We start from the raw sequence: 13,551 nt of genomic DNA on the forward strand, positions 1-13,551 counted from the left end.
TTGTTTTGTGCCTGTTCTATATTTACTTCTGAGTGTTCATGTTGTTTTCCCCACCCTCTTATATAATGCAAGCTTCAGAAGGGCAAGAATGATTTTATTTTGCCTGTGTATCACCCACACCTAGTATTCAGTCAGTCAATAATGATTTACTAAGTACTGACTATGTTCTGGGCACTGTACAAAATACCTGACACAGAATAGATATATACAAAATTATTGTGACATTTAATTGATCTTTTTAATGAAAGGCAATGCTACACTAGCATTTCATTCATGAAAAAAATGAAGTTTATCTTATTTATATATGTATAGATATGTATATATTCAGAAATTAAGGACGTAACATAGTCTGCTCATAGACAATATAGGCTTCTCATTTCTTCTTTACTATTCTTTCATTGGTTCCACTAAAAATAGCTTGATAAACCTAATCATGTACACTCTAATATGGAATCCTTTTTACACATTACAGGAAATCATATAAGTAAAGCTCCCAATATGGACACAACGAACACTAGTTAGCAATTTCTTTTTTTTTAAATATATCCTTGAATTTTCCTTTTACTCATCAACAAAATCCTTCTTTTGATATTTTTCCTTCCTGCCCCTCACACCTGACTTTGAGTCTGGTGGTTTTATTAGGGGCCTTTTACTAGCTAACCAAAGTTTCCTTCCGGCTGCATAATTTTCTGATGGCATTTTTCATTTGGGTATTTCTCAGTGTGTAGATTAAAGGGTTTAACATGGGGGTGATGATTGTGTAGAAGACTGCAACAGCTTTATCGATGGGAAAGGTTGCTGCAGGCCTCATATAGATAAAAATACAGGGAACAAAGAATAAAACAACTACAGTGATGTGAGAACCACAGGTAGAGAGGGCTTTGCGTCTCCCGTCTATACTGTGAGTCTTCAGAGAACTCAGGATGACAGCATAGGAGACCATTAACAGGAGGAAGTTTAAGAAGCAGATGAAACCACTGTTGGCTGCAACAAATAAACCAAGGGTGTGAGTGTCAGTGCAGGCAAGGTTCAGCAAAGGATTTAAGTCACACATAAAGTGATCTATGACATTGGGACCACAAAAGGGTAATTGGATCAGGAAGAGCATCTGTATAGTTGCATGAATGAAGCCTCCTATCCACACCACACCCAATAAGAGGCCACGCACTCTCCAGTTCATGATGGTCGTGTAGTGCAAAGGCTTGCAAATTGCTACATACCTGTCATAGGCCATTACTGTGAGCAGGATGCCCTCAGCACCTCCAAAGAAGTGTTCACCAAAGACTTGGGTCATGCAACCATTGAAGAGAATGGTTTTCTTTTTATAGAGTGAGTCTATAATGAGTTTAGGTGTGTTAACAGATGAATAGCAGGCATCTATAAAGGACAGGTAGGCCAGAAAAAAGTACATAGGGGAATCAAGGCTTGGGCTGATTTTGATGCTTATGACAATGTGTGTGTTACCTACCATTGTAATGGCATAGATGATAAAAAACACAAGAAAAACAATTTTCTGCATCTTTGGATTCTCTGTAAGACCCAATAGAATAAATTCAGTCACATTGTTTCCATTATCCATTTATTCCATACAGATGTTGAATTCAGGCTAGACTTTTTTATCTGAGAAATGAGTAAAAGTTTTCAGTACAGTTGCCTTGCATTTTTTTTGGATTCTGCTCTAGAAAGGTCAAGAAAAAAGATTGGCCTTGGAATCAAAGAAGACTACATTCATATCCCAAATACCCCTGTCACTGTGTAAACTTGAATTAGGAAATTTATACCCTCTGCGTCTCTATACACTTATATTTATACTTAAGTGGCTTAGAGAACAGGCACATGGTATAGTGAATAGGGCACAAGATCTGTTCAAAGTATTCTCCAATGCATAATACTAATAATAGAGTAGCTATCATTTATATGCTACTTATAAAGTACTATATACTTGTTTGTAATTTTAATTGTTTGAAAAGTGATTTACATATGTTCTCTCATTTCTTTCTCACAAAAACTCTTTAGTCTAGATTCAATTTTTCTACTATTTTAGAGATAAGGGAATCAAGGGTAGGAAAAGTTCAGTTATTTTCCCAGAGTAACACACCTAATAAGTTTCTGAGGTGGAATTTGAATTCATATGTTTTGGATTTCAAGTCTATCATTCTATTCTTTGAATTAAGTAGTTGTATAACCTGGCCATGTTACTTAATCTCTCTTTGCCTCAGTTTCCTACTCTGAATATTGAGGTGTATGTGTGTATGTGTATATGTGTGTATAGAGATAGGTCTCCTCCCCTTGTGGTATATATCAGTTATAAATCTATGATCTTAAGATAAGATTATATGCATTCCCTCAGTGGGCATTTTAAAGAATAATTTTAACAAGGTTAAATTCAACTTAATTGCCCAATCATCATTCAAATCATTGTATCATATCTCTCCTGCTATTTAGGTACACAAGATAGAGTGATGTGACCTAGCAAATAGTATAGTTAGATAGTTTAGGAATGCATTGAATGTTGGGACTGTTTAACATTTTCATCGTTGACTTAGATAAATCTATATTTGACTTCCAAAATATATTTGCAAATGACACCACCTAGGATGGATAGATAATACAATTATAACAATTCCCTCAGAAGAAATTGTCCTAATAGCTATCTGAAAGGCTTGTTGAGACTTTCTCATATTTCAGGTTAGTGGATGAAGAGAGTTGACACACATGTTCCTCACTGTCACAACTAGGATCTTCTTTCTCTGCTAAAATCTATCATCTAGCTCTCCTTATTTCACATTTACTCTATCTTTGTCCTCTAGATCACCTTATTTCATTTCTCTAAGAGTTCAGTACTTGGTTCATAATCTTTCTCTCCATACCCAAACTACAACATATTTATTTTATCTTCAGTCTCTGTGCCTACCAGTTCATTGTCCTCCTCAAATCAGTCGGTCAAGAGTCAATATCCTTTGTTGTTGAAGAGGGTCATGATGTCATATCTTGTAAAAATATGAAAAAAAATTAAGTTTGGAGATTGAAAACATGTCAATCACTGTTCAGTTGAGAAAAATCTAATCTAACCTAGTATTATTTTATTTCACCATGCCTCTATTTTTTTATTCCAAATCCTGTCTTCGCTTCTCTGAGTTTCCCTTTATTTTTAAAGCAATTCTGCTTATTTTCCAGGGGAATCTTAAGTCATGACCCTATCAATGTAGCCTTTAACTGCAGACAAACAAACATAATGACAAGTGCAGAAAAGGAGTCATCTCAGTATTTAGATTTAAATTATACCTAGTCTCCTATAGATTCTAAGACATAGAAAATCTAGGAGAAGTTCACACATTTACCTTACTGTCCAGTATTATATCTAATGGTTTATATTGCATTATGACTTACTGTATCATATGTTACAAGTGTTTCAAATTTTGGATGATTCCGATTTAAAAATTGCTCTTTAGAGCAGTATGGTCTTATGTAAGTGAAGACCCGTCTTGAAATCACTGACTCTGTCTCTGTTTTACTTACGTTCTCTTTGTTTCTTAGTTCCTTTATCTAATAAATGTAAATACATTTCATTTATATGCTGATTTACACTTTACTAAGAACTTTTCTCCCAAACATCTCCAACTGTTAGCCTTTGTCAATGTTATTGTTTTCATATTACAGAGGAGGAAACTGAGGCTCAGAAAGATGACGAGTCAGAAACTATCAAAATGAAATACTCTGACACTGCAATTCATGCCTTTTTATCGTCATCATCACCATCATCATCATCATCACCACCACCACCACCATAAACACCACCACCATCATCATCATCATCATCGTCATCACCACCACCACCACCATCAACACTACCACCACCACCATAAACACCACCACCATCATCACCATCATCATCATCATCACCACCACCACCACCATCAACACCACCACCATAAACACCACCACCATCATCATCATCATCATCGTCATAATCATTCCATGAAGTTATTTGCCTTGCTTGCTTCTAAGTTTGTTTTAAGAATAGAATGTTATACTGTAAATTAAATCCCTTCAAAAATAATGAACTAAGTCATTGTAAGGAATTACAATGAAAGGCATGAATCAAAGTGAATATCAGATCCACTGGCTTTTGTGAGAGTAGGCAGAGAAACTTACCCTAGTCAAATGTATGTATTGAGGTGCTTTCTCACATATAAAAGAGAATTCTCACTTTTATGATGATGTTTCCATTGAATAGAAAGGTGGAAGAATTGTTCAACCTCTGAGTCATTCAGTGATTAATGGAAAGATTTTCAGGATCATTGCCTCCAGGGACTCCTTCACCTCACAGCTAGGAAAACTGAACTTTATTCAGTAATATTTTCTCTAACAATTCAGAAACAAAAGAACAAAAGAAAAAGACTTAAATACAAAGAGGACTCATTGTGCCCTTATGACAACAGGCAGAAATGAATCTAAATGACCAATGTTTATGTCTCATCTCCCTTTACCTAGTCACAGAAAAATATATCTAAACAGAATCCTATAAAAGTTCAGGGACCTATTTTCATACCCAGAGCTGTGTTCTCAGAGGAATTAATTATCAAGAGTGTCAGAAGTACTTTGCCTTGGAAGATCTATTATTTTGGGAATGTGTTTGTGAAACAATGCACACTTCTTTTCTTTCCTCTCTCTTTATTGGAACCTTCAATTATGTGCCCTAGAAGTGAGGTAATGAAGTGTGTCAATTAGTATGAAGCCTCCTGGAAGTTAGTATCTGGCTCACCAAGGATTCAGTGTCCTACCTGAGTGGCAGAGTCAGGGAATGTTAGACCATTTGCATTTCCCTGATGTACCCTCCATACTGGCGTAATAGGAGTTGACAACTGTAGATCCGCAGCTAACTGCCCAATTCCTTTATCAACCCCACAGCATTTATCAGTTTAGGAGAAGTTGTGGTCAATTACACTATCAGGCAGAAGGAGACAATGACTGGGCATACAATTGTTCTGGATGTTTTCTTTTATTATAGTTGTAAATGAGTCATAATTTTCCCCATGAAGCTTTGAATGGAATTGAGGATGATAGGGACATCCAGATGTTGTTGTTGTTGTATTTAGTTGCTTTTGGTTTTCACTCTCAGTTAATACTGTTTCAGAGCCCCACTGCAATGATATGGATCTTCCAATTCAACTGAGTCAGCTTGAACATCCCAAATCAGAGATTCAAATTGTTTCTGTGATGATTTTCACCACTACCTTGAGGATAATCATCTATGGTGAAAGTGAAATTAAAATAAAGGCTAGGCATTCTCCAAATGATAAATGTTCAAAGAAAATAAAGCCACTTTTAACATGAAGAAATTAAAATCTAAACTAGGAATAATAATAGGAAAAAGGTGTTCAAAAGTATTAATAACTAGAGAAATTCAAATTAAAACAACTCTGAGGGTGTATCTTATACCCCTCAGATTGGCAAAGTTGGAAAAAAAGATAAATGGCAAATGCTGGAAAACTAAAATATGAAAGCATTGTTATTAGAACTGTCAGCTGGTCTAGTAATTCAGGAAAGCTATTTCAAACAATGTAATCTACATTATTAAATTATACATGTTCTTTGATTCAACAGTACTAAATTAGATCTCTATTTGAAAAGGAGAAAAAGAACCATGTGATATACATGCATACATACATACACACAGATGTATATATATACATACACATGTATATGTGTATATGTATATGTGATATATATGACACACATATTTCTATCTTTATCTATTTATATTGATCTCTATTTCTATCTTTCTATCTATCTGTATCAGCGTTTTATGGTAGCAAATGAATTAAAGTTCTGCCAATAATTTGGGGAACAGCTCATAAAATTATGAGTTATGAATAGGATGGAATTGTGCTATAAAAATGATGAGAAGTATACACTCCACTATAAATTGATGCTACATTTCAACTGTGCCCTCACTGCTGTCAGGCAATCCTATTATACTTCACTTATCAATGCTCTGTCTCACTCTCCACAGTGGCTTTTCCAAATTTTTCTTCCCTCCTCTAACCTCATATGACTCTCTCGTCCCTTACTCTTTCATCTGAGAACATCTTCTCATATTTTACCAAAAGAAAAATGAAGCTATTTGTCTTCACTTCACTTTTATCCCCTCTTTCTCCTCTCCTGTCACTCAGATACCTTCTGCAACTTTCTCTTCCATCACTCTTGTTTCTCACAATAAAGTAGCCTTACTCCTCACCAAAATTAACACCTTTACTTGTTCTAATGATCTCATTTCATCCCATCTCTTCCAACAGATTGTCCTTCTTTGATCCCCATTCTTTCATTCTTTTACTTATTCTATCTCTTTCTCTCTCTTCTTCTTCTTCTTCTTGCTTATTTGCTACTGCCTACAAACATGCCCTTGTCTTCCTCATTCTCAATATTTCTCACTCAATCCTTCCACGCTTACTAGTGTCTCATGTATCTTCTGTCCCTTTTATCTAAATTTCTTGAAAAGGCTCTCTGCAATAGGTTTCTTTACATTTTCTCTTCTCACTCTCTTGACCCCTTACAATCTGGCTTCCAACCATATCATTCCACCAAAATTTCTCTCTCCAATGTTACTAACATTCTCTTAGGAGACAATGCCAGTAGTTCTTTTTTTTTTTCTTCAATGGTCAGTCTCCTTGACATCTTGATAGTTTTTGACACTGTTGACATTTTCTGTTCCTTTATATTTTCTTCTCCATAAGTTTTCAGAACACCACTCTCTCCTGGTTTCCATCCTAGCTCTCTGACAGCCCCTTCTCTGTTTTCTTTGCTGTATCTCCATCCAGATTATACCCTCTAATCATAGGTGTAACTCAGAGTTCTGTCTGGGACTTTCCTTTCTTCTCCTTTTATACTTCTTCTCTTGGTGAATCCCATGGATTATTGATTACAAACTGAACATAGTATCTTTTCCCCTAAATCCTCCCTCTCCTACCTTCCCATTACTATAGAGAGCAATACCAGCCTCCTAGTCACTCAGGATTGCAACATAGGAGTCCTCTTGGATTCCTTACTATCTCTGACCTCCTCTATCTAATCTGTTGTGAATACCTATTGATTTTCACTTTGCAATATCCCAAATATTTCTTCTTCTGTCCTCTGACATTGTCTTCACTATAGTGCAAGCCCTCATCACCTCACTTCTTGATCACTGAAGTAGTCTGTTGCAAAGTCCACCTGTGTAATGTCTCTCCCCGTGTCAATCCATTCTTCAATCATCCACTGAAGTGATTTTCCTAAAACATAGATCCAACAATCTCACTATCAATCCCTTCCCCTGACACACACACAGTTAAGCCCAGTGATTTCCTATTACCTTCGGAAGTAAACAGAAAATGTTCTACTTGGCATTCAAAGTTCCTCATAACCTAACTCCTCCTACATTTCAAGTCTTCTGGCACATTGCTCCTTGACATGTACTCTTCTATCCAGTGGCACTGGCTTCCTTGGTGTTCCAGAAACAAGACAATCCATCTCTTGGCTTTGGGCCTTTTCCCTCTCTGTTTTCCATGTCTAAACACTTTCCTTCCTCTCCTCCCACTAATGACCTTCTTGGTTTCCTTTCAACCTCACCTAAAATCCTACCTTCTACAGGAAGCCTTCCCTAAACCCTGTTAATTCCAGTGCTTTTCCTCTTTTAATTATTATTTTTTTTTTTGGTTAGGCAATTGGGGTTAAGTGACTTGCCCAAGGTCAAACAGCTAATAAGTGTTATGTGTCTGAGATCAGATTTGAACTCAGGGCCTCCTGACTCCAAGGCCACAGCTCTATGAATTGTACCACCTAGCTGCCCCTTTTAATTATTTCTTATTTATACCATATGTAGCTTGCTTTGTATATTGTCTCCCCCATTAGATTGTAAACTCCTTGAGGGCAGGGACTGCATTTTGCCTCTTTTGGTATCACCAGGACTTAGTATAGTGCCTGACACATAGTAGGTGCTTAATTAACATTTATTAAATGAATGAATGAAAGTTAAAAAAAAAACTGAGGAGATTTGCATGATACAGAATGAAGTAAGCAGAAGCAGGAGAATAATTCATACAATAATAACATTATTGTTAAGATAAACAACTTGGTAAGACTTTAGTATTCTGATTTAAAACTCAATTTTATCAGCTGATCTGTTAGACTTCAAATGTATGGAACAACTCCTCACCTTCAGGATAAAATGATCACCTGTTATCTCATCATAATGAAAAATGACTCAAATTTTCAATCTCAAAACCTTCTCAATTCACTCTCAGTTTTTTCTCCCCTTGGAGAACTAGAGGATGAAGCACTAAACTCATTCCAATGCCTTTATAGAGGGTTCATAAACCTGGTAACTCCATTCTCCATCAGCAGCTCTACTTAGCTTCAATTCTACACTGAATCCAGTATAACCTATTCCTTTCTCATGGATCACATTCCTCTGGCTTTTCAGCTTTATTTCATGTGCTTTCTTTTCCCATTAGATTGCAAGCCTCTTGAAGGGAGAACCTATATCTTTTTTTCTTATTTCTGTCACCAACACTGATCTCTATGACTGACAAATAGTAGGTACTTAATAAGTATTTATTGAAGTATTGAATGGTTACAGAGAATTCATGATGAAATGTGCTATTCACCTCTAACAAAGAGGTTATAGACTTATGTGATGGTTGAAATTGTGTTTTTTTTTTAACATGAACAATGGATTAATTTGATTTGTTTGACTATTCATGTTTGCAACACATTTATTTTCTTTCTTTATCATGGTAGGAGAGCAGAGTAGAGAAAAACTTTCAATGATAAAAAATTTTAATGAAAAAAATAAAAGCTAGGGAACATATGCAAATAAGGCAAAGGTATCATTTCTTTCTGTATTGATGAATCTTAACTTTCATGCCTTAATATCAAGGAGAATGCATGAGACACTCAGTAAACAAGTGTTTAATGACAAGTTATCATTGTCCCTCCCACCATGACCTTACATGCTACTTGGGAAAACAGGATTAAAAATGTAAATTACTTGGACCTCTCCCTTTGTCTATGCTGTCAACTTGCCTTTGTCCTAGATCTTACAAAATTGAGATCTCACTTCAAATGCAGTTCCCAATCAGGAGGTCAATTTACTTTGGATTCAGATTTTGGTGCTCTTTGAATAAGACTTCTTATTAGTTACTTGACAAATTAGAATGGTATTGTAGACTTCATTTTAATATGTCCTGAGTGAATTTTATTTCATCAGGAATGAAAATAAGAGTCATTTTGGCTATGCAGTTAGGGACATCTATGTCTTTGCTTTATCACCAACTTCCATAATATTCTCCCTAGGTCCTTTAGTCACAAAGGTGGAAACTCTTGATATACCCTACCCCTCTTCATCTATGTTACAACTTCAATGACCATTCATTTCTCCTTATAGACCTTGGCCCTTTTTTCATTGTCTTTTTTTCTAGTAAAGACTGTCTAGAACCACTTTGTCTTGAACAAAGTTATAAAATGAAATATTTTGAAAACTTTGGGTAAATATGGAAACAAGAATGGTTACAGGTGAGTTTATTCCTGTTATGAAACCTGCTAGCAAAGAATTTTAAAAAATGTGAGATTTAACAGTAGTCAATAAATCCAATAAAAAAAATGCCAGTACATACTTCTTTCTGGTACAGTATTGCACAGAGACAACTAGAAGGCAAGAGTTATTTTCATTAAATCCATTGAGATTACTGCTAATTAATGTCTGAAGCCAAAAGGTCTTGCTCCTACACTGTTGGAAGTGAAAGACACAAAGCCAAATCCTTGTGTGTTATTATGCAAGGAAATGGGCAAGAAGAAACTGGGTAGTGTAGAATTGTGTTAAGTCTCCCCAGGAGTCCTGTGGAATCTTTAATATCTTTTTGGAGCCATGAAATGAAACAAAACCAGCTCCTGGGGAAGTAAGTGCATGCCATTTTACCTTACTCCTTCCACTGATCTCCTGCCTGATCTGCTGAAGGGGATACATGCCATTCCATTGCACTTCCTCCACTCATATCCCCATATATGCTCTTTCTTCAGAATGAAATGTATCTCAAAACTAAGAGTCAACTCACGTAAAGACAATGAATGGTGAAGAAATGGCACAGTTAAAGATAACAAAGAGAACAGACCAATTTGGCTGGAAAAGAATACTGGGGAACATTATTGTTTAACAGAGCTGTCAAACTGAAAGCACATAGGCTGCCACCAGAATTGGATTAAAATGTAATTGAGAGATATTTTACAAAATAAATAATAAAAATACAATGTAGATGATATTAATTTGTAGTTTTCTAAATTAATATGTGGCTTGCAAATACTTATTTCTATTTGAGCTTGACACTATTGTATATGTCTCCACATTGTGAAGGGATTCAAATAGCAAAGAAAAAAATCTTTTACATAATTCTAGTGGTAATAGGGAATTACTGCAGTTCATTGAGCAGGGGAGTGACAAAATTAATCTTGTGCTTTAGGTATATCACATTGTTACCTGTGTTTAGAATTAATTAGATCAAGAAGAGTTATGAGATAAAAGGAGAATTTGTTGAGGTATTTATATAGTCTAGAAGGGAAGCGATGAAAGTCTAATCTATGTTATTGGCTATGAAAGTAGAAATAGGGCCACAGGAAGGGAGCAATGTTGAGGATGTGGAATAAAGATTTGGGAAATAATTAGGATATAAGAGAAGGAGAATGTGAATGTGAGAAGAACTCTGAGGTTGTGAATGTACCTGATGGAATGGATGATAGATAGTATGCTTAATCAGAGCTAGAAACTTTGGAAGCAAAGAACGTTGTGGAGGGGAATTAATTCATTCTATTTTGAACATATTCAGTTTCAGATGCCCATGGGTTCATCTAGTTCAAGATGTCTAAAGGGAAGCCAGTAGTCTGGGAATGAAGTTCAGGAGAGGTATTAGGACTGGATATATAGCTCTGGGAGTCATCTTATGAAGATGTTACTTGAACCCATGGGAGATGATGAGGTCACCAAAGAAAATGTGCAGAGAAAAGAGGACAGCACAGCAGTTATCCCAACAAAGTGTTCCAATTTATTTTTCTGATTTTAAGCTAAAGAGAGGATTTATTTTGAGAACAAGATTTTAATTTCCCAGTTTCTTGACTATAAGTTGAAAATCTACTGAAGAAAGAACCATAATGAAACTATTCCTAAATTTTCTCCACAGTATGCTACATGTTTCATATTAGAAGGCATTCATAATAAGGAGACATCATTGTAAAGAAAGTCAAGAAAATGTGAATATAATATGACACATTTTGAAAAGCATGGAATGAAATATTTTCTCCACCCTCTTCAATATAGCTGTAAGGAATCATCTGAGAACAAATGTAAGTTTTTCACTGTGATAGATATTTTAAGAACTCCTAAATCCACTCTTTTTTTTATGGCTAACAATGGTGTTAAGTGACTTACCCAGGGTCACACAGGTAGTAAGTGTTATCTATCTGATGCCAGATTTGAACTCAGGTCCTCCTGAGTCCAGGGTCAGTGCTCTATCCACTGCACCACCTAGCTGCCCCATGAACCCACTCTTGATTAGAGGAGGCTATTTGGTATTATAGAATATAATGTGCTAAAATTAAACCCAGGAAAAACTAGATTCAAATCTGACTTCTGACATTTCTTAGCTGTGGGTCTATGTCACTTAATTTCTGTGCACCTAAGTCTTCTCATCTGTAAATGGGGATAATAATGCTCAGTATCTTCCTAACAATGTTGTCATTAAGTATAAATTAACTAATGAATACAAAATATTTCTGTCACCTTTAAAGTACTTGTTAGTGCAAACTAAAATGAAAACAAATGCCTCCTCTTTTTTTAGCATTAATTTCTAATATTAAAATGGTAAGGTCTTTGTTTCTAGATGATAGTCTTGGTAGTCTAGTCTATTTCAAAGAAATATTTGTCACTCTACATACATACGATGCCCCAGATGTCTCACAGCAGAGTAAAGCTATTAACTGTTCTAAGACTCTTGGAACTCCTAGAGAGCATTAATTGGAACAATTATGGTGCAGTGGCAAGTGTGTTCAGTTTGGAGGCAGATAAACTGATTTTGAATGTTGAATCTGCCAACATATATGTCTGATTTTGGGCAAAGTGTTTAAAATTTTGGACCTTATTATCTTTATCTATAAAAATAAGTTGGTGGATTTGATGAGGGAGAGGGAGTAACACTATATGATTTCTGAGATCTATTTCAACTCTACATCTATGGTCATATGACTACATTCTATAACTGATTATTAGCATCAAAACTTATTCTGCAGTAATGGAGAAATAAAGATACTGATTCTGAAACTATCACCTTATTAATAGAAATATACAGATCTCTGAGTTATCTTTGAAGAGATAATTGCAACTGTAAGAGTAGAAGAGATTATCAAGAGATAGAATATAGAAATTGAAAAGAAGGTCAAGAGATTTTTGAAATCCATCCGTATTTAGGGGAGAAATAATGCATAATGAGCCAACAGAGAAGAATAATAAGGAACGATTTGGGGAAGGGGAATCAGGAAAGATCAGAGACATGAAACCAAAGCAGAATTATCTAAGTGGAGTTGGCACCAAAATTATGCCAAAAGCAACAGAATCAAAGAGTATAGGGTAGATTTTGGAGTAACAACATCATTAGTAAGGTATAACCACTCAACTGATATATTGACTTTTGGGACAGAAGATATTTATCCTAAAGAAGAATTAGCCTTGAGGGAGGAAAATCTTTGATAATTTCCTTGAAATATCTCTTACATTGTTACAGAAAAAATATATTGGCTTTCATCTTACTACTCCTAGAAAATATAGTTAAAATCAGTTGGTAGAAATTATAAGCAGCAGGAGAGGGTGTGAGTTTGATTTAGTGTACAGGAAGACTATAGAAATTTAACAAGTTGCCTCAATGTATAATAAGATCTTTATTTAGAAAATGGATTCCTGAAAAGAGGGTTAGTTGGCTAACTGCAAGGAGTGCTATAAAATGGATTCAAATTTTGAAGAGTAGTGCACTAGAAAGGACCCTCAAAGACCCTTCTTGTTCCAGTTCCAATAAACCTTCCACAACTACTATTTTGTATATCTTTTTCATCTATTATCAAAATGTCTATGCTTTGAGATCAAGATAAGTGGTTTGGTATATTGGGAGAAGGACTATAATAGAGTTAGTAGATATGAATTCTGATCTCAACTCAGCCAACGACTGCCTGTGAGTGAGACAATTAATGTTCGCTGAGTCTTAGTTTCCTCATTCATGATATAAATTTGTTAGGGAAGATAAATCAAATTTTCAGAAGTATTTTACATATACATTCTACATATCCATATACACACACATGTGCATGTGCCTATTGTGTAAACATTTTTTTCTCTAAAAATCTCATGAGATATGTTGCTGAAATTCTATAGTACCTATTTTAGACTTGATTAAAAATGAGCATAAGTTAATGTATTTGTACCATGGTCAAACGAAGTTAATTATTTTTTTCCCTAGATGTCACAGTGTATTTTTGATT

At 35.3% G+C, this 13,551-nt stretch overlaps 1 protein-coding gene across 1 annotated transcript; it reads right to left on the reverse strand.

The window, feature by feature from the left end:
* Positions 1–652: 652 nt before the first annotated feature.
* Positions 653–1,594, reverse strand: LOC114051803 (olfactory receptor 4C46-like). The gene has a single exon (XM_027874204.1). The coding sequence runs from the start codon at positions 1,577–1,579 to the stop codon at positions 653–655; it is 927 nt and encodes a 308-aa protein (XP_027730005.1). The 5' UTR covers positions 1,580–1,594.
* Between the last annotated feature and the right edge of the window lie 11,957 nt (positions 1,595–13,551).

This window comes from Vombatus ursinus, unplaced genomic scaffold (genome assembly GCF_900497805.2).
Source record: "Vombatus ursinus unplaced genomic scaffold, bare-nosed wombat genome assembly UNPS02014806.1, whole genome shotgun sequence".
In the NCBI taxonomy this organism is placed as follows: domain Eukaryota; kingdom Metazoa; phylum Chordata; class Mammalia; order Diprotodontia; family Vombatidae; genus Vombatus; species Vombatus ursinus.